Source organism: Pseudopodoces humilis, chromosome 17, assembly GCF_049639895.1.
Source record: "Pseudopodoces humilis isolate 2021_Gansu_Grassland_sample_001 chromosome 17, ASM4963989v1, whole genome shotgun sequence".
NCBI classification, from domain to species: domain Eukaryota; kingdom Metazoa; phylum Chordata; class Aves; order Passeriformes; family Paridae; genus Pseudopodoces; species Pseudopodoces humilis.
The window spans coordinates 8,213,243-8,237,765 of NC_142216.1; the positions used below are offsets into that span (position 1 = coordinate 8,213,243).

Sequence of the window (24,523 nt, forward strand, 5' to 3'; positions counted from 1 at the left end):
TTTATAATTGAGCAGGATATGCTCAACCCTCTCTCTTATGCATCTAAGTTTAAAAATCATAGTCAAAGAGAAGTTGCACTACACCTGCTTCCACTCTTGAAATGTTGGTGAATTAGTCTTGAATTTATTCTGTGCTGCCCATTTCTTCTCTAGCAACCTTGCCACAAATACTGAGTAACAGCTGGAGTCTTGTTTTGCCCATGCCTGTTCAAGGCCAGGTTGGATGAGGTTCTGGTCTAGTGACAGGTATCCCCACTCATATAAGGGTTAGAACAAGATGCTCCTTAAATTCCCTTACAACCGAAAGCATTTTATGATTTTGTAGTCACCAAGTTTTGTGCTTTCCAGGGCCCATGTTATAAAATTATTGGGGAGAAGGAGGAAGTACCTGGAAACATCTCATAATCCATGTGGACGAAGGTCTGGGGGGCTTCCAGGAGAGACAGAGAACAAGGGTCAGACCAAGTGCTGTGCTCTGGGCTTTGGAGCTTGTACATCCTGCACTAACAATAATTTCTTAGAACTCACTGTACTTTTTTTTTCTAGAAAATAGTGGGAGGAAAAGGATGGAGATACAGTAAAAGAGCACCCTGGCTTATATGACAACTTGGTGGTGCATGTGAGAGGTGAATATCAGTGTGAGTTTCTTCTGTTCCCAAGTAACTCCTTATTCCCTGATAACAGATTTCAGGAAGCCAATCCTCTTCTCTAGAATAGTCATTCCATCCTATCCATTACATCTATTAGGTTAACTACAGTAAATTTGCACAGGTTTCACTGACCATGATGTGGCCCCAGCAGTGTTCATTCCTTCTTACGGATTTATGAAATGCACAGTATCCAGAAAACTTTCAGGTCTCAGAGAGAGAATTTTGTCTCTTGATTACGGACAGAGCAAATGTGAAGTGTAAGTACAAATATAAAATACTCAGCATCCTGCAGTACCCCTGCTCTGGTTGCTTTCAGACTAGCAACAAGACTCAAGTCCTAAGAATGCTAGCCTGCTTTTTAATTGACTTCTCAGAATTTTTAATTTGTAATAAAAACAAAAGCCAAACTGAATCTCCAGTGCTAAGAAGCACTGAAACAAAACAATTGACAGTTCCTAGCAAAGAAGCTTTAGGAATGTCTTTTGGAGCATAGCAACCAAGGGAGAGTAAGCAGGCTTAAGCTTTGAAGTTAAAGCTTTCAGCAACGTTTCTGATTTCTAAAGAACACAATAGAAACAAGAAAAAATTAAAAAAAAAAAAAAATTTGGAAAAACCCCAGGCCTAGTTCAATGCTCACTGAATGGACTTGCTATGAAAGACACCCATACAAAGAAAGCAGAATTAGTCTGTTTGCTCAGAAATCAAGTAACCACAGCTAATCCTTTTGCAGTATTATCCTGTTTTGGCCTTTAATAAATCTGCTTTAAATTAAAGATGTACCCAAGCCAAGAAACACCTTCTTTGATGTTTCAAATGGCTCATATAAACTGTTTGCTAGGAAAAGCTCCAAATATTGTTATGGATGGGTAATATGATGGTTGGTTCTCTCAATTAGGGGATGAATACCATATGTTAAGAGAAGTTTTACTGATGTATAGTTATGTTATTATGATTTATTCTCTACATAGTTCCCTTTTCCCTCCCCCTTGTTGTCGCCAGACAGCCTTGATAGCCAGCGCATCTGGGAGGAGGGCAGGTTTGTTACTAGGGGGTGTGGCATGGCAACACCTGACCTCAAATCAAATTGCAAGAAAGCAGTCTCCAGCAATGGACAGTGAGGAAGAATTGACTGACAGACTGAGGGAGGGGCTTATATAAAGAGCTGAAAGTTGGTGCAATAAACTCTAAGATGCTCTTGTTTCCTCTTCCTGTCAAGAACACAACTTTCAGTGCTTGAACTGTATCAGATGACTCACCATGTAAATAACAGTTTTCTCCTGTTTTGACCTTGAGTGTAGAAAGAAGTATACTGGTTTTACACACCAAATGTACAACAGGCAAGTGGAACTAACACCAGCAGCAATCAGGTTGTCCTTAGTGCAGGAGTGTCTGTAATTGATGGTTTTTTAAGTTCCGACCATCACATGCCAATTTATTTGATTTGGCAGTCACAACTGTGATTCTAATCAAGTTAGAAAAGCAGACCTGTGATTACCATCATCAAGATTGGTAGCTTTCCCAAAAAGAATAAATTCTGTATTTGCAATCCTCACTTACTGCTTACTTCCTTTCAAAGGGCGTGTTCTTGCCCAAAAGCATTCGCAGCACAGGGCAGGTCGCCAGCCACAGGCAGCTCAAGGACACAGAGTTAGTCAAACTTTGTTGTTTATGCTTTGATCATCCTCTTCAGTGAAAAATGTTGCAGCTTTAGGGGCAGGCATGGGAACTTCTGGGAATTTTCCACAAGTCATATAAAAATGCATGTTCTGGAGGTGTCAGGGTTAAGAGCAAGGGAGCCAAAGGCTTCCCTGCCCCTTCTCAGCCCCCGGTGTAACTGGGCTGGCTAAACAAGGGAAGTGATGGGAGAAAGCAGCAGCCATAAACCAGCACCCACTCTCAGCAGGATGTGACCGTGACACTGGCCTTCATTCCCACTTTTCCTTCTCCCATTCGCAGCCATGAGACCTATGCAGTCTCATACAGACAGATGCAGAAATCCTTTTCCCTTCCAAGCATGCAGGCTGAAAGACTCATCTCAAACATTTTTTGGCAGAATAATTCAACCAGTGGGCACCTACCTTCTAGGTCTTCTGCACTATGAACCAACAGGGATATTAACAAAGGAGGGAATTGCTCAACACATTTCTTAATTTCATTCACTGCAGAATAAGCAAATGCTACTGTTAAAGACAAGCCGAATTACAACTTACTCTGGTTCTATGTAGTTTTCATCTATGTATTTTTTTCCTTCTTGCTGCCTTCTGAATTCTCATTAACCTTTCTGTCAGGACAGCATTAAACATGTCCTGTTAATTCAACATGTTCTTCAAGCAATCTGACATGGAGATGACAAATGCTCATGTTAAAAAACAACCCTCCAGTTTAATGAAGTGCATAATAAGAAATACAAAATTCTACTTTACAACATGTTTTATTTCAGCTTTGCTACTCCACTGAGTTAAAAAGTGAGACTCTGAGTAAAAGTCTGAATTGCTTTGGCATCTGTCCCTAAGGGAGGAGAAGAAAAGGTCATGGACTTTGAAGAAGTCTAAAGACTTGAAGAACTCCCTCCAAAGCTGAAGCATTTTGTTGTTCTAATATAATATTCTATGGCATACTTATCTCCTAAATAAAACCCTTTACAATTAACATACTACTATTACCATAGGCCAGGGCAGTAAATTTCTCAAAAAAGTTTATAACTTTTTGGGCATTTCTAATGAGAATGATGTAATACAACGTAAGGAATAAACATTTGTATTCAAGTAGGTTTTGTGAGAGGAATATTGCATGTTCTATAAACACCAGAAAATACTTGTTAATCCTTAAAAAAATCCCAAAGAAGTTTAATTGACTAGAATGATTAATTCCCTGATGTACTACATCCATCCTCCTAAATATTCTTTTGAAAAATATTCAGTAAGACAATTATGCAATAAAATTACCATTTATATGACTCCTTTCATCCACAAAGGTGTCAAAGTCCTATGTATGTATAAAGGTATAAATACACAGTACTGCTCAAGTGCAGCCAATCCTGCAGCAGGAAATACCAAATGATCTGCACCAGTAGAAAATATAATGGGATGTTCAAAGGGACTGAGGCTATTTAAATCCAGAGAGATGACAACATCCAATTAACCAGGTAAGAGTACTAAACCTGCACTCAAATGCAGGGTTTCTTTTCAGACTCTTGTTTATTTCTCAGCTGCTGAAAATTAAGCATCATAAAGCAGCTTTGCTTTTCTTACATACTTCTCTTGACCAAGCAAAGTAGTGCTCACACCCTGTGTCAGATGCCCACAGATGCCCTGTCAGAATCCACTGCTTGCTTTAAACATAAATCAACAAGGATGTCCACATTCTCCACAAACCCATGGTTTTAAGACTACAAAACAGGTTCTTGGCAAATCTCATGCCTGTACCTGCATTAACTCAGCATGGCACTGAGTAGCACTAGGACTGGAAATAAAACTGTTGTCTCCTAGCAAAAGGAATGGTTGGAATTCAGGTTGGAAAAGCTCATGAGCCACATGAGCCTTACAGCTGAATTGCTGCAGGAGTTTTAGAAAACTACAACAGTTTTCCCCCTCTATTTTGCTAACAGTTGCATATAATGAGTCGCACAAACGGGTCAAAACTCTCCAGCTTTTCTCCATTTAACATACCAACTTAAAAGCCAACAATTTTGCTTTAAGAAAACCATAAGGCAGAATTGCAGTGTGGGCCATTGTAGGATATGGGGTTATAATGGTTAAAGTTGTTAAGGCTTGTGCTCACGGGAAGGCCCTGTGGGAAAGGCTGCAAGGCTGCGCGGTTGGGGGTCACTGAGGCAGTCAGGAGTGGGGAGAGAGTCAGTTGAGTGACAGCTGGAGGTGAGATTGTGATTGGCTGGAGGAACACGCGGACAGTATGTGAGCAGGAAGCTGATTGGGTGATAGGGCGCATGGACAGCAGCGCTGCAGCTGAGCCAGCCAATGGGTGCTCGTTTCTGTTGAATTCTGCCAGGCCTCAGTTTGGTTTCAGTTATGTCAGGTGGAGATTAATGATATAAAAGGCGAGTGATTTCTGCGATTATGTGATCTCCTTTGGATGCATGTCTGTGTTGCTTTGTTTCCCACTGCTACAGGTCATAGTCTGGACATTAGCAAAATTACTCAATATTAGGGCTAATATATTCTCAGTCTCCAGATGGCCACTGGGCGGATGAAGTTTGCGGCATAAATCTTCTTATTTGCTAGTATAAATTCATCAAGCATGAGTGAAGCTTATTAGCAAAACTTAGATGTTATCTCCCAAAGAACTCTAAGGCTCCAGAAGATTAAAAATGTTTTCCTGCCATGACAAGTACAATGACTTCATAAATGTTAGTAGACCCTTTGGCTCTGGAAAATGCCATCTGTTCCTGCTTCTGTGTAATATTAGAGAACTAAGAAAAAAAGAATACAAGGGTGTTGCTGCTAAAGTTTACCCCTATAGAAGGCTAAGTAAAATTGCAGTTTGAAGTCATATCTTCTTGCTTCAGAAGTCCATGAGAAACATTTGAAGAATGCACTTACCCTTTTGAAGGGGATTCAGCACATTAGGCTAAGATTTTTTTTCTAAAATATAAATAGCTCAAGAACTAAAAGATCTAGATAGATAATAAATGTTTTTCACATAGTATCAAACAGCCAGTTATACACCATTGATATCTGAACTGCTTTCATCAGCAAGAGATTTATTTAAACTCCCTTTGAAAGAGCTATTTCCTAGAATAACACAGCAAAGCTCTCATGTCTAGTACTGCACATTTTGTTGACCAGTTAGTTACTCATTTATTGGTACGTGCACTTATCCCCCATTTATGTGAATGTTCCATTTGTTCCAAATGGCTGAGCTCAAAGCAGGTCGCAGGTGCTTGTGATGTTCCAGACAAAACCTTCCTTTTTTCCCCCCTCAAAGGTCTGCAGCATTCCTGAATGCCCTTAAATAGAACTCAGAAATTACATTTCTAAATGACAATTCATCACCCCTTCTGCAGACTGTAATAGTATTTTAAATTCCTGCTGAAGCATCACCAAATTCAAAGATGACTGCTTTTTTTTTGGAACCAGTTTCTTGAACTCTTCCATACTGAGCCTCGAAATTACTTCTTGCAGTAGAGGAAAATCTGTGTGTAGCTTCTGCCACAGTACCCGAATTGTTCAGAGGATGCCACTTTTGAAATGTAAGGACTTCAGGCATCTTTGCCCAAGTCCTGCTTTTACAATTGAAACTCCAAGCTCAGCATTAGCACTGGCTCAGAGGAGAGGCTGGAAAATTGTGTCCTAGAGGCAGCACTGGCCAAGCACTGCAAAGCACTGTCCACTGCCTTGGACGGACACTACAGACTTGCCTTTCTCATCCGGGTTTGGAAACAGGCCAACTCCCCAAAGAACAAAGGAAAGTGGGGCCAATCCAGCTGATAACTGATTTCAGCTCAGAATGAATGCCCACAGTGACTGATAACAAGTGCCAAAATGAGATTTGATCTGCCCAACCTGTAGACATTTAATGCCTGAAAACAGACGCTAATTCTCAGGCTGGGCTTCTACATGATTCCCAAACTTCAGGCTCATCCTTGTCTCTCCTTTGCACTGGTGCCAGAAGGGCCAACTTCAGCCTTTGAAGCTTCACCAGCATTTTAGCAGTGATATTTTTCTCTTGAACATTATGGAGACTGAGTATTTTGACAGGTGAAATTGCTGAAGATAGAAGCATAAATTGACCTATTTAGCTGTTCACAATCAATAGGATACATACGTACACATATTGAAGAATTAATTGTATTAAAATGTTGAAAATAATGTAAATAGTTTGACAGTATTTTGTGCACAGGCTGAAAGTGCTATGAGAATATGTGAAATAAAGAGTTGCTGTGTTGCTTTAAATCATTCACTCAATGACTGTAGAGTTCATCTTTGCAGCACCCACTCATTTGCCCTGGAGAGCCTGGCAGGGGCTCTGAGCCCTTACTTCCATGGGGACACATTTAACAAATGAGTGAGAATTGGCCTCCAACTTTGTGGAAAGGCATCAGTCCCTTCTCATTCTGACCACAGCTTGGACAGACAGATGGGTGAAAGAAAGCCTCACTGCCCTTCCACATCCTCCTGGTCTCGGTTGTCTCATCTCAGCGGGGAGGGCTCCCCTCATCAAGGTGCTGAGAAGAAGACATGATCAGGATCATTTGGTTTAAAAAATGAGATGAGAATGGGTGAACTGTGCTGTCAGAGTGATGCTGAAGGATGACAGCACTGTGCAGAAGGCAACTGCAGCCCTGTGCATGGGATCACAAAGGAAATCCATCCCCGAGCAATGCACAGGCTGATGGCTGGAAACTTAGGGGACGTGACGGATTTGCACAACTCCCTCAACAGAAAAAAACATTTAATTTAAGAAAGATTAGATTGTCACAACTGCCCCTGACAAGAGTGCCTTGAGCCTATATTTTGGGCTAGAGCTGTGCTTTAGCCAAGACCTTAAAAATATTCACAATACAGGCTGTCACCAGCACTACATTTCCTTGTCACTCTTTAAGTGTGACTGATTTGCCAAGATCACGACTAAATTCACGATCAGCGGCAAGGGCACCCAACATGAATTATAAAACTGCCTTTGCTTCCTAGCCTACTGGATACACTAAGAAAAATGCTTTCCTTGCATTCATAGTTGATTTTTATATCCACAGCGTATCCTCTGTGTAATGATGCAGGACTGCTCGGCTCATCCCACAGTCTCCATCCTGCTCCCACAGTGAAGATGATGCTCAGTAAGAAGGAAGCATTTGGCTATTAAATATAAAAGCTGTATTAAAAAAATGTATTGATCTTATGGCAAATTGTCTTGTTCCCTGAGATGAAATGGAAATAGAGGTGGGGGTAGAAGTGGAGACAATTTTTTGACCATTTTAACACCGAGGGAAGTGGCTGGTTGTTTAGTGCAGCTCTGAGGAGGCTGGGGCAGTGGCTGGGCAGACTCCATTTACAGATACAGAGCTCTGTTCAAAATAAGAGGTGAAAAGAAAACCCAAAATCAAGAGGAACAGCTGATTAGAGGGAGTAAGGAATAGGAAAGCACCTTTCCTTTGCCTTCACCTTCACAAAATCATGCAAGCAGAGGTGAAACCAAAGTCACTAAACTTAAACCATGCATCCAGAAGAGCCTGTGAAGTCAAAGGATTAGCTTTTTTAAATTTCTAAACGTGGCATCCTGGAGCTGAGCAGAAGCAGGGAAATTACTGTTGATACAGAGGAAACAGAAGGCTTGGAGCATATCAGACTTTGGGTGGCAACTGATTCTCACCCAAACCCAGGATACAGCCCAAAGCTAAAGTTATAAAATAAAGGAGCCAGGGAAGAACAATGAACAGAAAACCCCAGCCAGTGCTCGCAGCTCCTACAGTGACAGATAATGTCTTGACCATATTAACAAAGCAATAAATCCCACAGAGTGATCTGCCACCCTTAAAGCACAGTGTATGCTTAGTTTTGAGGATTTTTGCCCAAGGCAAGAAAATACTGGAGTTCCAGTGTCAGCTTACATCTCAGATTCTTTTCCAAAGGTGGCTGTAAGTGGGTCACTCAATCTACTGGTAGACTGTGAGATATAATGCTGAAGTTGCAGAATGTCTTCTCTGAAGAAGAATTAGATGGTGACAGTTTAGATACTGATGAACTGGGTTTCACTAATCATATCACTGTGGAGATGATCGTGGGTAATGAAGAAAGCTTTCTACTAAATCACTTTACAGAAGTTTATAAGCTTCAGTGCTTTGAAAGTCACAAGACTTACTCCAAGCTTTCACATTCTGTGCTGTAGGCTCACTCACACTTTCCAGATGACATGGAAAAGTTTATGATAGTACATCCAAAGAGAAACACTAAAAAGGCTTCCCATTAAAGAAAATGGAAACAATGACAAAAACTAGATTTTGAGTAAATTTTTACATCAGTTATGAGGAGAAGAAAAATTCCCCAACTTTATAGTAACTGTCTAGTTACAGAAAAGAAATGCTCTAAGTTAAACTAATAGAAAACCAGAATGAATGATATTTTAGGTTGAAATACCAGGAAACTGTTGCTGACCATCATTCAAATGCTGTTACATCAGCCTGTGGGGTTTTTCTCACATGACTTTTCCAACCAATACAATTACTATTCTTTAGTCACAGATCAAAATGACTGGATCTTGCTCAAAATGACCTCCTACTATTCTGAAGTTATGATTTAAGTCTGAAAACTGCTCTAATGGAATCAACAAACAGAAAGAGCTGAAATTTAGATAATAATGCCTAATTTATCACCACAGTAGAAATATGATTCACACTCACCGTAAATCTACAAGAGATTTTCACCCTTCATTCCTGAATTACAGCTATTGCCTCATCTAAACCCCTGGATTATTCATACTTCATCATTTCAGTGATCTGACAAAGCTGATTAAAACCTAACAAACTTCTTATCAACCTATATTTCACCGTCAATGAGAAAATCTGTGGCAAATACCCCTGGGATCACAGCATTACCTTCATAATATGGTGCATTGGGCACTTTTGGAGTCTCGGTTTATGGCTCCAACCAATGGCCTTTGTGCCTCAAAAATCCCAACTGCCTTTCCTGCTAATTGCACAGAGCTAATTCAATAGTGGCAAGAGAATATCTCCTATTACTATAATTTTTTTATGCTGAGAGCTCTCAGTCAGATGGAAGCTGTTTACTGCATATTATATTCAGGTATTCTTAATCCTAACCTCTTGTTGCAGACATGCATTTATACATTATTCCTTTTGCCAATCTAATATTTATCAAATATTTCATTGGATTTGACAGCAAAAGCTATCTCTCTGTATGACCACATGAGCTCACAACATTCTTGGTCCATAAACACCCCCTGAATGAATCTTTACCTGCCTTATTTCCTATTTTCATTTCCCAAGGAACAGCTTCTTTTTATTTTTACAGACACTATATGGTCCAGAGAAACAGCTAAGTGAAAACATAACAGTTAACTGCCCTCAGCCTTCAGCCCATATCTTTTGTCATCACCAGGAACACTTAGAGCTGCAAGACTGGATTCAGTAGCTCCTATAAGTAAAATTACTGCTGAAAAGAAAGTACACAAACATCTCTGAAGACTGAAGTGTCCCCACCTGACCCCTTTGTTAAGCACCAGCATCTACACAACAGCTTTAGCAAAAGCACTGATATCCCATCAAAAACAAACAAAACGTTCACATCAAAACCCAGAAAGGTTGCTTGTGCCTTCCCTTGTGGATGGGTGCAGAATCCCACTCCAGCTCTGATGCTCATATGGTGGGAACTCCAGGGTCTGGCACGAGTAACTGGTTAAATTCTGTTGGATTAGTCACACTGACAACTTCCAGCAGGTCCAAACACTGAATGTGCTCTGCCTGAAGGTGTAAGGGCTGACATACCCCCGGCCACCGCACGTGGTGGTGCCTCCTGCAGGAGCCCAGGTATTCATTCTGTTTCCTATTTACCCCATTTCATATCTGGCTGGTGACATTCTTTGCCTCCCAGTCCTATCACCTGGGAGAGTTGCCTCACAGAAGGCAAAATGTGTGTCAAAATGCAAGTCTGAGTGCCTGCAGGTGATGTCAGTCTGGAAATATGGGATCAGGCCTATCAGATAAGTGTTCAAACTAAATACAACAGGATTTAGAACATGCTTTTAGATTTAAGGAAAAGTGCAGTCTTTAAATTACTGCTCTAGAATTTACTGGCTTAAAAAGAAAGACCTTAAGGCATCCCATCAAAGAGTTATATAACTCAAAGGGGTTTTCCTTGCTCGGTGTTGCTTGTGCAAGATAGATTTAAGTAATAAAACATGCTTCTGGCTCTAACCCTTCTATATAGGCTTTATGATGACAGATTTCAGATTTGAAAATAGAGGTCTCCATACAGGCTAGCATTCCTTTCCTATCCCCTTACAGAAGCTTTGACCGGACATTTTCTACTGCTTATTTTTTTGAACTGAAAAGCTTTTGATACCAACTTCAGCAGGAGTTGGTCATGATGTGCACCAGATGGTCCCAGGTTTGGTGCCCAGCTCAAACCAGACCATACCCCAGCCTAGTGCAGCACAGCAACTGAAAGAGCCTTGCATTTCAGTCTCCCTGCAATTTAAATTGGCTGCTCTGTAAATATCTTCAAACATCACACAGTTTGTTGCAGCAATCACCCCCTGGGTGGCAGATGCCTCTGACAAATCTCTCTTAAGAATGTTAAACACAGAGACTTTAGAATTGGAATTTATAGCAAGCAGCTTTTCATTGGTGTGAAAGGCAAGAGAGTCTTGAAAATGCTTGAAATTCTGAAGTTAAGAGGAAAAAAGTCCATTAACAAGTTGAAGACTTTATCTATAGGAGGCTTTTAAAATTTTATCTAATCTAATTGGTATTTAATAAGACAGGTTTTTTCAAACAGTGCATCCACAGTCCCCAGTAAGAACCCCTGTGAATGAAATGAATTATTTTGCACTTTCTGCAGATTTCAATTTTACATCTTTAGATATTCTGCTTGAAATGTGTAGATAGTCCTGGTGTTGCTTTTGCCTGGTAATGATGTCATTCCCACAGATAATTAATCCCATTGATTAACTGCATTGGTCACTTTTAGAAAGGCAGCTAAAAGAAGTAGTAACAATTTGTGCCAGTTTTATTTGTGAACTTTCATTTACAAGTCTGTTAGGGTAAGGTCAAAAGCAAAAAGTGGCCCACAAAACCCATGAACTGGCTGTTGATTATTACCTGTGTCAAAAAGTCTTGCAAGTTATTTATACACTGAATCTTACCCAAAAGGTGGAAGTACAGTACACATATCAAAACATGACTACAGGTTTGAGGACACTGTTGGTTTGAGAAGCTAAATAAGTGATTATACACTTATTTGAGGTTTAAAATGTGTTGAGACACAAACAGTTTTAACTTTTTCTTTTAATATTCTATTTATTTCACTGGAGGGTCGTCTCACTCCCATGTGCTACTGTTGGCTACAGAAATACAAAGATTCTCCTCCATCCTTATCCTCTCACAGCAAAGCATTTGGCACCTGCACCTGCCCAAATTCAAGGGGCTGAGCACTGCCCCAGCCTCCAAAGGGAGCTGCAGTATGAGGGGAGAACATCCCACACTGCACAGGGGGCTGCTTCAAGGACATCATTTTGTTTGGATCTGCTACTGGAAATCCAACTATGGGCTTTGAGTCTTCAAATCTGATCTCTGCCTTAAGCTTGATGGAGAGAGAGAGCTACTCCAGCACATTTATAGCCTAACCAGGTTTTCACAGACATTATGCTGTGTCATTCTAAGCCAGGGAGGTGTGAGAAAGTCGTGCTTTACCACATGTGGGAGAAGGACAGCTACTGACTTACTAAAAATAGCCAGATTCCACCTCTCCAGTCAGCTGGGAACTACCCTAACACTTCAGTTAGCCCGTGTAGAGAAGAGAGAAATAAGCCCCAAAAGATTCACCTAAAGCCAAATAGTACATGGTGGCAGACAAGATGCATTACATGGTGTGATTACACATCTGCACAAAAAGGAATTCTGTGTCTCAACACCAAATATTAAGACTGCAGGCCAATTTTCAAGAGCCATGTGGTGCGCAGCTGCAGACAGACATGCAAGAGGACAAAAATATTCCCCTGCTGATTGAGCCCCATCAGCAATTTCAGTTCACCACCAAGAGCTCAGGCAGGGGTGGATATAATTTGCAGGAGAGACAATCCAGCAGGGAGAATTTGTGTGCTGCTGCCATGTACTGCCCCAGGACATGAGAACTATTTGCAGAGGTCCTGCAGGGTTGACTCTGCCAGGCTGGGCAGAAACCCAGATTAGAGCTGCGTCCTACTAGGGTTTCCTGTCTTTTCTATCCTACACAGGAACTGGAAGAGACAGCTTGAATAACATTTCCATCTCCCCTCTGAAAGCCTCTGCTATTCTATTAATAATGTCTGACATTTTAAAGCTCATTCTCGTCATGCAGTGCAGAGGAACCCAGGGCTGTGGCTACATCACTCACTGAAGAAAGACACCACCATCCCCATTCAACTGTTGAACCTTCTAAATGCTCCTTACCCTGCCTGTGCTACCTAAAGAAACTTTTCTCTAAAAAACATTTTGGTCCTCTCTTTCCAGCATGTCACTCATTTTTAAAAAGTTGGGGTTTTTTACCTGACAGTGAAGGTTACCATAATTCTTTTGATATATCTGCTCTATCCAGCTGCAGAAATTCATACTGAGATCTCACAACCAGTGCTGCTGAAACTTAAACTCAGAAACTTCCATCTCTCCTTTATTTCCCTACCTTTTAATCGAGATCTCCTGGAAGAAAAAGTGAGAACAGCCAGCTAGACCCAAAATTACCCACTTCACATTATTTTCTCAGTTTGAACAGGCAACAACAATGAAGACATAACTTGAATTAATGAGAAAATATCTGCCACTCTCAAACACATGTAACAAAACATACACTATTTCCTTGTAGGAAAAAATATTAAAGTATTATTTGCAGCACAAACTGCTTATACTAGGATTACATTACAGCAAACTAGAAGGATCACATTAAAAAATACAACTTTCTCCTCAGATACTTATTTCTATCTGTAACACATTCAAATGGGTAAAACAAGAGTATAGATCATTGGAGAACAATCCAAAGCATGTGGAAATAAAATTAAAAAGTGTAACTACATGTATTTTAAATTAGCTTCTCTGCTCTCCTCTATTTAAGATGAATATATCCAGGATGAAGGGAATGCAACTAGTTGAGTTTGTGTAGTATTACCTCTGGGAAGAAAATCCTCAGTGAATCAAAAAATTCCACTTGTATCATCTAATTGTCAGTGACTGGGCACAGGCCCAGTTTGTTCAAGTTTTCTGCAAACATTGAAATGGAGTCCGAATTTTCTATGAATTCATGTTCCCTATGTCTTTCCCTTCCACTATAATATTCTCAGCATTATTTTTTCTCCTTCCCACAGATCCTCCTGTAAAACCATCAGTCCCAAACTGCCTTTGACATCCTCTGCAATGCTCCCAGGTCCCCTCCACAATCAAAACTCCCTCCTGCCATTTCCTTTTCTTGGAAGGAGTAAACACTTTGAAGCAGAGTACATGGAGGTGTAGGGAGGGGAAAATACAGAAGAATATTTGAATAGCCCTTGAAGGGAAAAGGCAAAGCCCTCTAGAAATTGCCCAGTCTTTACAGTACTACCAAAAAGTAATCTGGATGACTCCAGGTTCTGTGATTTGGAGCACACTGTTCCACCTCCAGCACTTCTCTTCAGCAAAATCCCAACAAACAAAACCAAACCAAACCAAACAAAAAAACATCCAGCCCACCAGCCATACCCCCAGCCTCCCCAAACCCACTCCCTATCTCCTCAGGAAGAACTGTCAATATTCAGGTTATCACTGGGCAGGTTCTCAGGTGATTTCCAGCCCAGGGCGCAGATATTTTGAGGGTGAAGAGACATTTCTCTCTGAATTTTGCCTTAGATTCAGTGAAAGTTCAGAATACTGATTTTGATGAAAACTGTGAGCTCAGACTGACATTATGCTATAAAATGCTTTCACTGGAAAATATGCACATCATTCTACTTGCAACAACTATCACAATATCTCCTCAATATTATGCGTATAATATCAATGTGATCTCTTTCTAACACCAACTGAACATATTTAATATGATAGAATTACTTTGTGCACAGCTATTTAAAACCCACTTTAGTTGTGCATTTACACTGCACAGATCTTTTGAGCTATGAGAAATGTGTTCACTTAAGCACTTCATGCCACACTGACAAATCACTGAGTAATGTCAACCCCAAGAAGTGTTTTCTAGTCCTGTTATACTACAGGGGCACATTTGAGCATGATGTAGAATATAAAGAAGATAATGATGAGATTTATGTGTGTAATGGAAACTATGTGCATTGCACCTCCCACACACTGTTTAAGAATTATGTGCCACAAAATCATTTAAAATAACTCATTTTCTACACACTGTGAACACCTCATCTAAAAACTACTCCTCTGCCTGCTCTGTTATACAGGGACAACAGGCAGCTTACAAAGAACAAGCCTTATGACTTCAGTCCCTTTGAATTTCTACCCTTTTCTTTCGAATACTAAAAATGCAAACCAGCCTGTATCATTCAAATAATCTTATTTTCCAAACCACCTACATTAACATACTGGCTGAAGCCAATTATAAATGCCTTAAGGCTTCTAGCCTCAGAAGCATAACCTGACAGGTCAAATTTTATTGTTTGTTCCATCCATCATTACTGACACAGTAACTCAAAGTACACAAGTCACAGTCGACTCAATACTGCTTCTTTCTCCCTGTGCTGCTGCTGTAATTTTAATGCAGAAGCCTATTAATAAGGACATTATTACTGTCTTCTGTCACTCAGTGCTGGCTCCTTCCACACACATGAAAAGAAAAAGCCCCAAGTTCTGCTTTTATTTTAACAACATTCTGTGCTCCCTCCTTTGGGGCTTTGAGGTAATGTTCCAAAGCAAGTCATTGCTGGTGATATATTTCAACAACAAATACTTTTTATAAATCTAATAAAATGTTGTAATGGGAAGTAAAAATACCCCCCCCCCAAAAAAAAAAGAAAATTCAGCTACAAAATAACCAACACCAGGAAAAACCATGAACTTTTGGACAATCTAGAGAACTGATATTCTAAAGATGTTCTTTTACTGTGTAAAATACATCTGACAGGCCTACATCTTCCAGCCTAAAACAGGCACAGACCTGCATTTTTCAGGATGCTAATAGGATTCAGTCTTACTTAATTCAGCAGGACTTCAGCACATATATTTAAACACATTCCCTAGAAAAACACTGTTTTTCTGATTTTTTTTTGAGTAATGAGCAGCCAGGAGCAGGAGTGTTACAAATTCAGACTTCTAATTATTGGCAGCACTTACCTAGGTGCCTAAATAAAAACATTGTCTTCAACACTGCAGAAGTTCATAAACAGGAAGGGGAAAAATCAGTGACATTCTAAACATTATTTCATCCTTCTGAATAATGCATATGTGGGCAAATCAGAAAAGCAGAATGACCAAGCTCCTGGCAAGAAGCTGCCCTTCTTCAGCATAAACCCTTGCTGTGTAACAAAAGTGAATGTGTCATTTCCCTCCCTTTAAAGAAAAAAAAAAAAACCCACAAAACACCAAAACCGGAATGAAACATAAATCTATAATAAAATTATTTTAGTATGCTAAAAAATTGCCATAAAAAAATCCCAAAATATTGTTGTTTGTGGATACCTTGGCCAAGATATTTTAGACATGTATGACTCACCCCACACATGTCCTCCCAGTCCCTTCTAAGGTTTTTATCAGTGTTTTTGGAACAACTGACATGAAAATATGAGGACCTGCATTATCATGTAGCAGGTATTGGGTTCTAGAGACACTCAGTGGGTAAAAGCGAATCTAATCTGTTTGAGGATGATACATTTAAATGAATCCTATCATTGAAATCTGGTCAATTTAAATGACCACAATAGAAGAAAGCATAAAACTGCCAAAACAGTAGACTTCTTATTTTAAATTTTATTTAAAGTTTATTGTGCTGTATGAGCACTGGTGAAACTCAAGACAACCAGGCCAAAATCCTGCACTTCTGCAGCAGTAAAAAGATGAACTCATTCAGTTGCTTTAGAGAGCTGTGAGTATTAATAAAGCCATTTGGGCAAATGGGCTTATACAGAATTTAAGGGAGTTGGATGTGAGAGGAGCAGCCCTGTGCTCCCTGAAGCTTCACCTCTCCCTACCCCTCTGCCATGGGGGCTGTGGGCTGGAAACCTGAATGTTGTTTTACTCTGCACAAGTTCTCATACTGCCTTTCCCAGCATTCTATTTATATATCACTACTGCAGCTATGTATTGAGAAGGATTTTTTAGGGAGTTTAGAGCAGTTTTTTCTCTATAGTCAAGTTACTGAAATAATATGAAGGAAGCAACTTGCCAACCAAGGAACCACTTGCAGCAACCCACCTACCAGAGATGTTTAACTGTAATCTCCTCCAGAGTCTTTAGGCTTGACTTGATAATTAAAACATTAGACTCTGACAAGCCTTAATATGGCAAAGTAACAGATTCAGGAATTAAAGAGAAAATATGGATTTAGAAATTGACACAATATGTTAATCACAAAGAACCCAGTCTGTGCAGGGCTAAATTGTTCTGGACTGAGAAACGTTAGAATATGGAAAAACAAACTAAAAATATCTTTTCCCTGCTAGGCAAGGTTAGAGAAAGAAGATAAACATCAGCATACCCCAATTAGACCAGCTTGCTTAACTCATCGTTGCTAAAACTTGGACACACAATTTTGGATAAATTTTGGGTTCTGTCAGGGTGTTTTTGCTCACTGGCTCCAGCACAAATTAAAGCAGTGAAAATTTTAAGTAATCTCTCTTCAAAAAGATTATAGCAAGGAAAAACAAAACCAGGTTGTAATTAATTTTAATCTGTTCCCAGAATGCCTCCAATATTTCTCTGTCCTGCCTTTATGCAGGAGCAAAGAGACCAGCAGGCTTCAGCAGGACCAGCCCCCATCTCCTTCTAACACTGACCAGTGGCTTTAACAGAGCTTTAAGTAGCCAGTTTCCAACAAAAAGGATGAGAAGTATCTTTTTTCTAAGAGGTTTATTTAAGGGATTAAAAAAACCTTTCTTTGTTTTTGTTTTGTTCATTATTTTTTGTCTTTACTTTTTTCCCCCCCAGTCTGTGTTTGCAGAACTGTGTTCATGAAGACTCTTCCTCCAAAGACTAAAGGGATAGCAACAAGCAGTCTCTGAAAGAACATCATGTCCTGGGTCACAGCAATTTCCCATTAATTCACAGAATCTCAAACCTGGCAATATGACAGAGCAGCCCTTACTCTGTAAAAATTGCCCAGAGCTCTTAGCTTTCCCCCCTCTATCTGTTGAGTCACTGCAGAAGCCTCTATTTTGGCTGTTCTCACAATTCATATTATGTCAGGTAAAAATCCTTGCAAACATGTATATATTCATGGGCTTCAGCTGGGGAGCTGTCACAGAAGCAGCTGCAGTGCACAGATGAGTGGTTATGCAGGGTTATTTTTTTCCAGGTTAGGATGTAAAATTGGTAGAGCATTGTTTGGGATTTTGAATTTACTACCTGACACCACTGGAAAGCAAAAGCTTCTTCATTTCAACACAGAACTAAATGGCATTTCAAAGGAAGCTCAGGAATTTGCAGAATTGAATGATTGTGTGAGCAGAGTTCAAAAGTGATATTTCCCAGCTCCCTGAGAATTTAATAAAGGTTACCCCAATCAGGGGAAAACACTTTGTCTTGGATTGTTAATTTGTGGCCAAGACACCCTGAAGAGGCATCACTGGAAAGACTGTAGGAAGCAGAAAACCATTTTTTAAGCATATTAAATGACCAAAAGAAAAATGCTATTCTTCAAGCATATGCAAAAATGCCCTTTACACTTAACTGTCTTAAGACACTGACATGGATTACAAGGTACAGAAGAATACAGATCTACCTTATTCCAAATTTTATGCTCATTCCTAGAGACCATGCAGAGAAAAATACCATACAAACAACAGGATGTCTTTAGGATACATAGCACTTGATCAAAAAACATTGCTCACCTCATGCTTCAAGCCAAATTAACTGTGTAGCCCTGGATGCACAGCATACAACTGTGCCTGTTTTGCCTTCTGAGAGACAAAATTTATAATTTAGGAGTTGATTATGCAATAACAGCTTCACACAGCTTTTGGATTACACAACTCAAGTCTCACTGGCCCAGAGCACAGGCTGAGGGAACATTTACCTCGTGGGAATGCAGGAGCCAGATGTGCCAGAGTCAAGAAAGGGAATATACAAAGGTACTCAACATCAAGCCAACTCTAGTTCTCCCACAGTCCTCTGGAGTTTCCCAGTGGTTATTTGGGGAATAAATTCAGTAGTGCTAAAAGTTTTGTGTCAGATGTATTTCTGCAGTTAGGAACCCCCTGCAACACATGGAGTCAAATAACAAAATATGGATGAATATTGAAAAACTGCTACTAGAATGAGGAAGTAGCAAAATCTTTTTCCTGTAGAAAGTTCATTCAGAATGGTCACATCCTATAAAATCTACCCATTTCTAAAAAAAGGTGTGCCAAGGGAAATATAGGTTGGATATTTGGAAAAAGTTTTTATGGAAAGAATGATAAAGTACTGGAATGGTCTGCCCAGGGGTGGTGGAGTCCCTGGATGTGTTTAAAAAAAGACTGGATGTGGCACTTGGTGCCCTGGTTTAGTTGAGGTGTTACGGCTGGGTTGGACTCGATCTTGAACATCTCTTCTAACCTAGTGATTTCATGATTCTGTGATTCTCAACAGTTAGACACTTTAACAAGAATTTGTTAATTGTGCTTCTGCATACAGACTTCTCCTAATTAAATGTAGCAGCCTTCACACTGCACACATTTAACTAATAGTGTCTCATTATTTTGGTCGTTATTTTTTCTTCTGTTTCAAGACTGTTAGAAATTTTTTCTTTTTCTTGTACATCCCTTAATATCAAATTAATTACCTAATGTTATGACAACAGGACATGATTTTTACATTTTCAAACAGAAAGAGACATGATCATGAATTTAATTAGTTCACAATGATTTAATTAAAATTTTCAGAACAACAATGTACCTAATTAGAAACATAATAATTATGCCAATGTACCTTTCCATCTTTGAAGGCACCATTAGTCATTGAGGTGGTATGTTTTGTAATTTAAGATCATCCTAATTTTCATTTTCTGACTAGTTAAGTACAGTCATCGTCATGTTCAGGTAATTGCTTTATTAACAAGCTTAATTAAAGTTCCTGTAAAACTGACATCTACAAAGTTATTCTTCTTAATGTGTTGCTCACAAAAACATTAACTAATTACATCAAGCTCTTTATAGGGCTTACATACCCCATAAGCTTAATTCATTAGTACTTTAAAGAGCTTTGAAAACTCTGCCTGTAATAACCTATGGAAGTGCTTTGTGTTGTCACAATATTAAATAGAACTATTATACCCAGGAAACTTCTTTGTACAAAGTTGTTCTGTGAGAGATGGTGCACATTTTAAAACACCTGCATTTCAAGCAGTAAGTAGAAAAAAAAAATAAAAATCAGTGAAATCTTTGATAAACCTAAGCCTCTTAGGGTTCAAACCTCACAGGAAAGGGTGATAGTTTATAAAGTTTCCAGAAATACAAAAAACTTCTGCAGGTTCAAAAACCACTAATTTCTCAGTTGCTGAAAACAAGGTACAGGGACTGAGTACATACAGGCCACATCTGTGTTCAAATTTTGTCATGCAGAAGTGCTGAATTATTGGTGTAACTGAAGAATCCCATTTCTCAGAAGAATTAGTTTGTCATCTGAAAATCAAAACTTGAACATTAAAACCCCACCACACACTACAGCCCAACAGGCTTATCAATTTCCACTTTAGCACTTGTGCATAGCAGATGAAACAATCCAGATCAAGTTTTAAAGATTTCAGAAAAAGAACCAGAAAGGTTTAATGTCTAAAGAGTGGTGAGATTTTTTAAGCAGTACAACTCCCACACATGAAGCTAAATCAACTTTAGAGCCATCAAAGTTCTTATTACCTTGTGTCTCCTATAGTTTAGGTGATACTTAAATCATCGGAGCACAAGATGTGGGCATGGAATTTTCATAATTTTTAATGTTTTACCATTTGTCTTTGTGTTGGAAATCAAATATTTTTTGATTATTTGGAATATTTTTCAATGGAAGCTTAAAAAGATGAAAGATTCCTTTGACTAGCCCTCCATAAATTAGTTGTGGGGCTGAAGGGCTCCATGTCTTTGGTGGAACAGCAAGGCTGTTAAACATCCTGAATCTCTATCTACATCAACCAGAAAGCTCAAAAACAATGCTTTAGTTTATCTTTTGTTATTCTTTTCCCCCATAACCCTTGCATTATTGATTTGGTTGACTTTACCCAATTTTGTCAAGAAATTCATGCCTCAAGGTCTACAATGTTTCCTGGGAAATAGCTGGAATTATTCCAGGATCAAATGGCTATGATGTATATTAAATATGTGTGTATTTTCTTAATGTGAATTACTGGGCATTTATTGACACCCAAGTTTCATCTGCATTTGATCAGTCAGCCACACTTCTGTTGTGCCTTTTCCTTTTCATTCCTCTTTTTCCTCAGATTACCATTCAAAGTATGGAAAGGGCCAGCCCTGGTACAAACATTTCTGCTGTAGGATGGCAGCCCCAGGTCATCACTGAACACTTTGATGCTGCTCTGCCAGGCCAGGAACTGGGAGCCCAAAACCCATCTCCCAGCTGAGCCCCTGCTGTGCCTGCAGGAGAGGCCAAACCCACCTGCAGCCACGATGGATCAACTCTTGCTGTGTCTGCGTGTTCCCCCTGGCTGCCAGCAGCAGGGGAAGCCTAAGATACAGCTTCAGAAGGTTTTCTTCCCCCTGAAACTTAGTGTCCTCTCTCCATTTTTTGTTTACAAGTTCAGCAGGAATGTGCCCGTTTGCCCAGCTCGTCACTGCGTGTTCACAAGGCAGCAGATGCAGAACCAGGGACCAGCAAACACATCCCTGCACAGAGCAGTGCCCGCTCTCGAGTCCACCTGGTTGAATTTTCACAGTCAGTACTAGAACATGACAGCACTGCAGGGCCAGAAATAATACTTGCCAACAGCACTGGTATGTGAAAGAAAATTACTGAGAAAACTTTGATTTTAGTGACTTGAAGGCAAAAAAAAGGGAACACATTGTCTGGTGAATTCTAACAGTGAGTTTGAGGGGAGCACTGTTTTCTTGTAAAAGATACCAGACAGCCATGATCATTCCTGATCATAAAAATGTAATTTGTTAGGGCACTAACATATACTATTTTACTTTGATGCTTCCCCTAAAGTATTTTCAGCTCATTTACCAAAATCCGTCTTCTAAAAAAAAAAAAAAATAATTTTTTCTAGGACAGGAGCAATTGATAGTAAAGCATACAATAAATAAAGATGAGACAAAGTTGTTTCAGAATAAATCTTTAACAAATTTCCTCTGAAATAACCCCCAAAACTCAAACAGGCAACTTCTGGGAGGTGTCTCTGACAATCAAACATGTCAGCACCAGGAAATGTTTCATGTCTTCACTGTAGCTGTCAGGTTTATATCATAATCACAACAGCTTGGTGAATTTATAACATCGGCAGTGTGTCTGATGAAAACCAGTTAGATCTTATGGCGAGAAATAGCAAAGGCCAAAAACCTATTTGGGGCTAATAGAGATGCAGGTAAGATGCACAGAAATGAGTTAATAGCATGACAGAACGTGAAATGAAATCTATTTACTGCAGAACATCTTACAGACTCAAGAGTTCAGACAGAAAAAGTTGTTTTTAAAATGAGCTCATCTTAACCATAAAAACCAAAGCTAAATTACTGCAATACACACTCCTAGGGAGTATTAAAGAGTCACTTGTTTAACAGGCAACATGTGGCCATTTTTCCTGCAGTCTGTGTGCACAGATGAGAGTTTCTGCTCTGATTTGCTCCTTCTGGCCATGCAAATCCTTCATCCAGAACAAGAGAGAAGCCGAAATTACCAAGGCATGGCATTTTAATATTTGTGTCCATTATTAAGTGGAGAACTCAAGATGCCCAGCTGAGAAAATAATGTAGTTGTTACAACACAGCAGAGAATTTTTGCCCGATAGCTTTATTTTCCTGTTTGTTGGTTTTGTTTTTTTTTTTTTTGAAGGCTATTTTTGTATTTTAAGTGGTAGTTTTACTGGCTGTCAAACATTACTTTGCATGCATCAAGATAAGAGAATCTTAAGGGTATTCCCCAAAACATGCTTTCCAGTGCCTGAAGTGCTGTTTTTGGGACCTGTATCCAAGGCATGGAAGGCTTTATCTGCTAATGGGAGATCTGGAACACTGAATGGTTGTGAAGACATTTTCTTTTATTGAGCCAAGCCCTAAGGTGATCATATTTTCAGTATAACAGTGAGTCAATTTATCCCCACTGGGTTATGGGAATTTTTTTATGGTACCATATATGCTGCATCTGGCACACAAGGCTATTAAAACCACAGGCTAAATGAATTGTAATATGTTACCCATGCAGTCTAGGAAAAAAGAGACAATTAAAAATAAATTTATCACTGAAGAATTATTCTGCATAGTTATTTTATGATTTGGAGACGATTTCTTAAAAAAATGAATGATCCCCAAATCCTCTTGTCTAATCAAGCCAATCTCACCAAATGATTTTTTTTTCCAGTTGCATCATCAATATTAAAAGTGTTCTACTTCATTAAGAGAAGGTTATTTAGAGAAACATGAATCAGGAAAGTCACAAGATTGTGATTTGGCATCTTGATTTGCCGTTTGTCAAAGATGGAAAAGCCTACATTTATCAGCACTTTTTGCACAAAAAAATATTCCTGGATTAACAAAGGGTGTAATTTAATATTGCTTAACAACAGGAGGTGTTTCATCTTCACCCACGTGGTGATTGAGGGGAGCTGGGGCCCCAGGCAGAGCTTACCTTGCTGCTGTAGCTGTGTCCATCAGAGCCGCAGACTGCGCTGGAGTGTGCCGCGGGGCAGGGCTTGCACCTGGCCATGCTGGCTGCTCCAGCCCAGTGCTTCTGGGCCAAGTTGCCTTTCTTTTGTCGAAGGCTGTAAAATAAGACACACCAAGCTTTTTGAAAAGTTTGTATAAAACAAGAATTGGAGCTTCTCCGAATAAAGCTGGATTTTCAGTACAGCGTTAATTTAGAATAATTTCAGTTGGAAAAGACCTTTAAGATCATTGAATCCTATCATTAACCCAGCACTGCCAAGTCTACTAAATCATAATTTAAAGCTCCTAACAATGCTTTTATAATATGGCACATTACAGCAGGCAATATAAAAGTCATAAAATGGTAGGCAGCCCTTGATTTACAACACTTGGTGGTTTCATTTAGATTTATAACTACAAATGATTTCACTTCAGAATATAGCATTTCTAGAGCTAGACAGCATTTTTGGTGATGCAGGCAACAGTACACCAGGTGGTGTTTAGAGACATTTTCACCAGGCCTTCTCAGAGCTAGCAAACTAGTGCTAAGGTAGCAATGATTTTAAAAGGAAATCCTTCTAAAAACATTGCAATGTATAGAATCACTAAACAGTTTTGTCACTGTGGGGGCAGGAGCCCTTTTGACACTTCAGCTACTGAATGATCAGCTGAGGTTCTCAGATTAATCACAGTCACCCCAGGAATGCCACAAAGTCACAGAGAGCATCTCCAAATCCAGCAGTGTGAGCCCCTGGGGAGTGACTACAGTTGTGTTCAAGTCATAGAATACTCAATTATTGCATTAAAAATGTCTATGAAGAAAGACATCTGCTCCAAAAACCTATTGCAAAATGTGCCATTGATTCTGACTAACGGCTCATTTTCCTGTCATAATGAACTACTTGACTGATAGGACATTAAGTAATTATCTCCAGCCTAATGTTGTAAGCTGATTGAAAGTTTGCTTTAGAAACCCCAATCCAGTGTTACAATGCAGATTCATTTTGGTCCTGTGTACTTGTCTTTCACTTGAAAACATTTACAAGGGAAGGCAAAGCAACACAGCAGAGACTGGTAAGAAAAATAACTGCCATCTGTTCTTGTACCACAGGAAAAAAAAAATTATATAACAGTTCAGCTAGAAATGCATTTCAATGTGCTGCTGAATGACTTTATCACAGTTTTAGAAAAATATATACAGATATTTTTTAAAGCAA

General features: G+C 39.5%; 1 protein-coding gene across 1 annotated transcript in view; it reads right to left on the reverse strand.

The window, feature by feature from the left end:
- The window catches only part of SPOCK1 (SPARC (osteonectin), cwcv and kazal like domains proteoglycan 1), a 275,639-nt gene that overhangs the window by 67,199 nt on the left and 183,917 nt on the right, over window positions 1-24,523 (reverse strand). Inside the window, exon 5 of the mRNA XM_014253272.2 lies at window positions 23,290-23,422. Coding sequence (XP_014108747.1) covers window positions 23,290-23,422 — 133 coding nt within the window. The remainder of the gene's footprint in view (window positions 1-23,289; window positions 23,423-24,523) is intronic.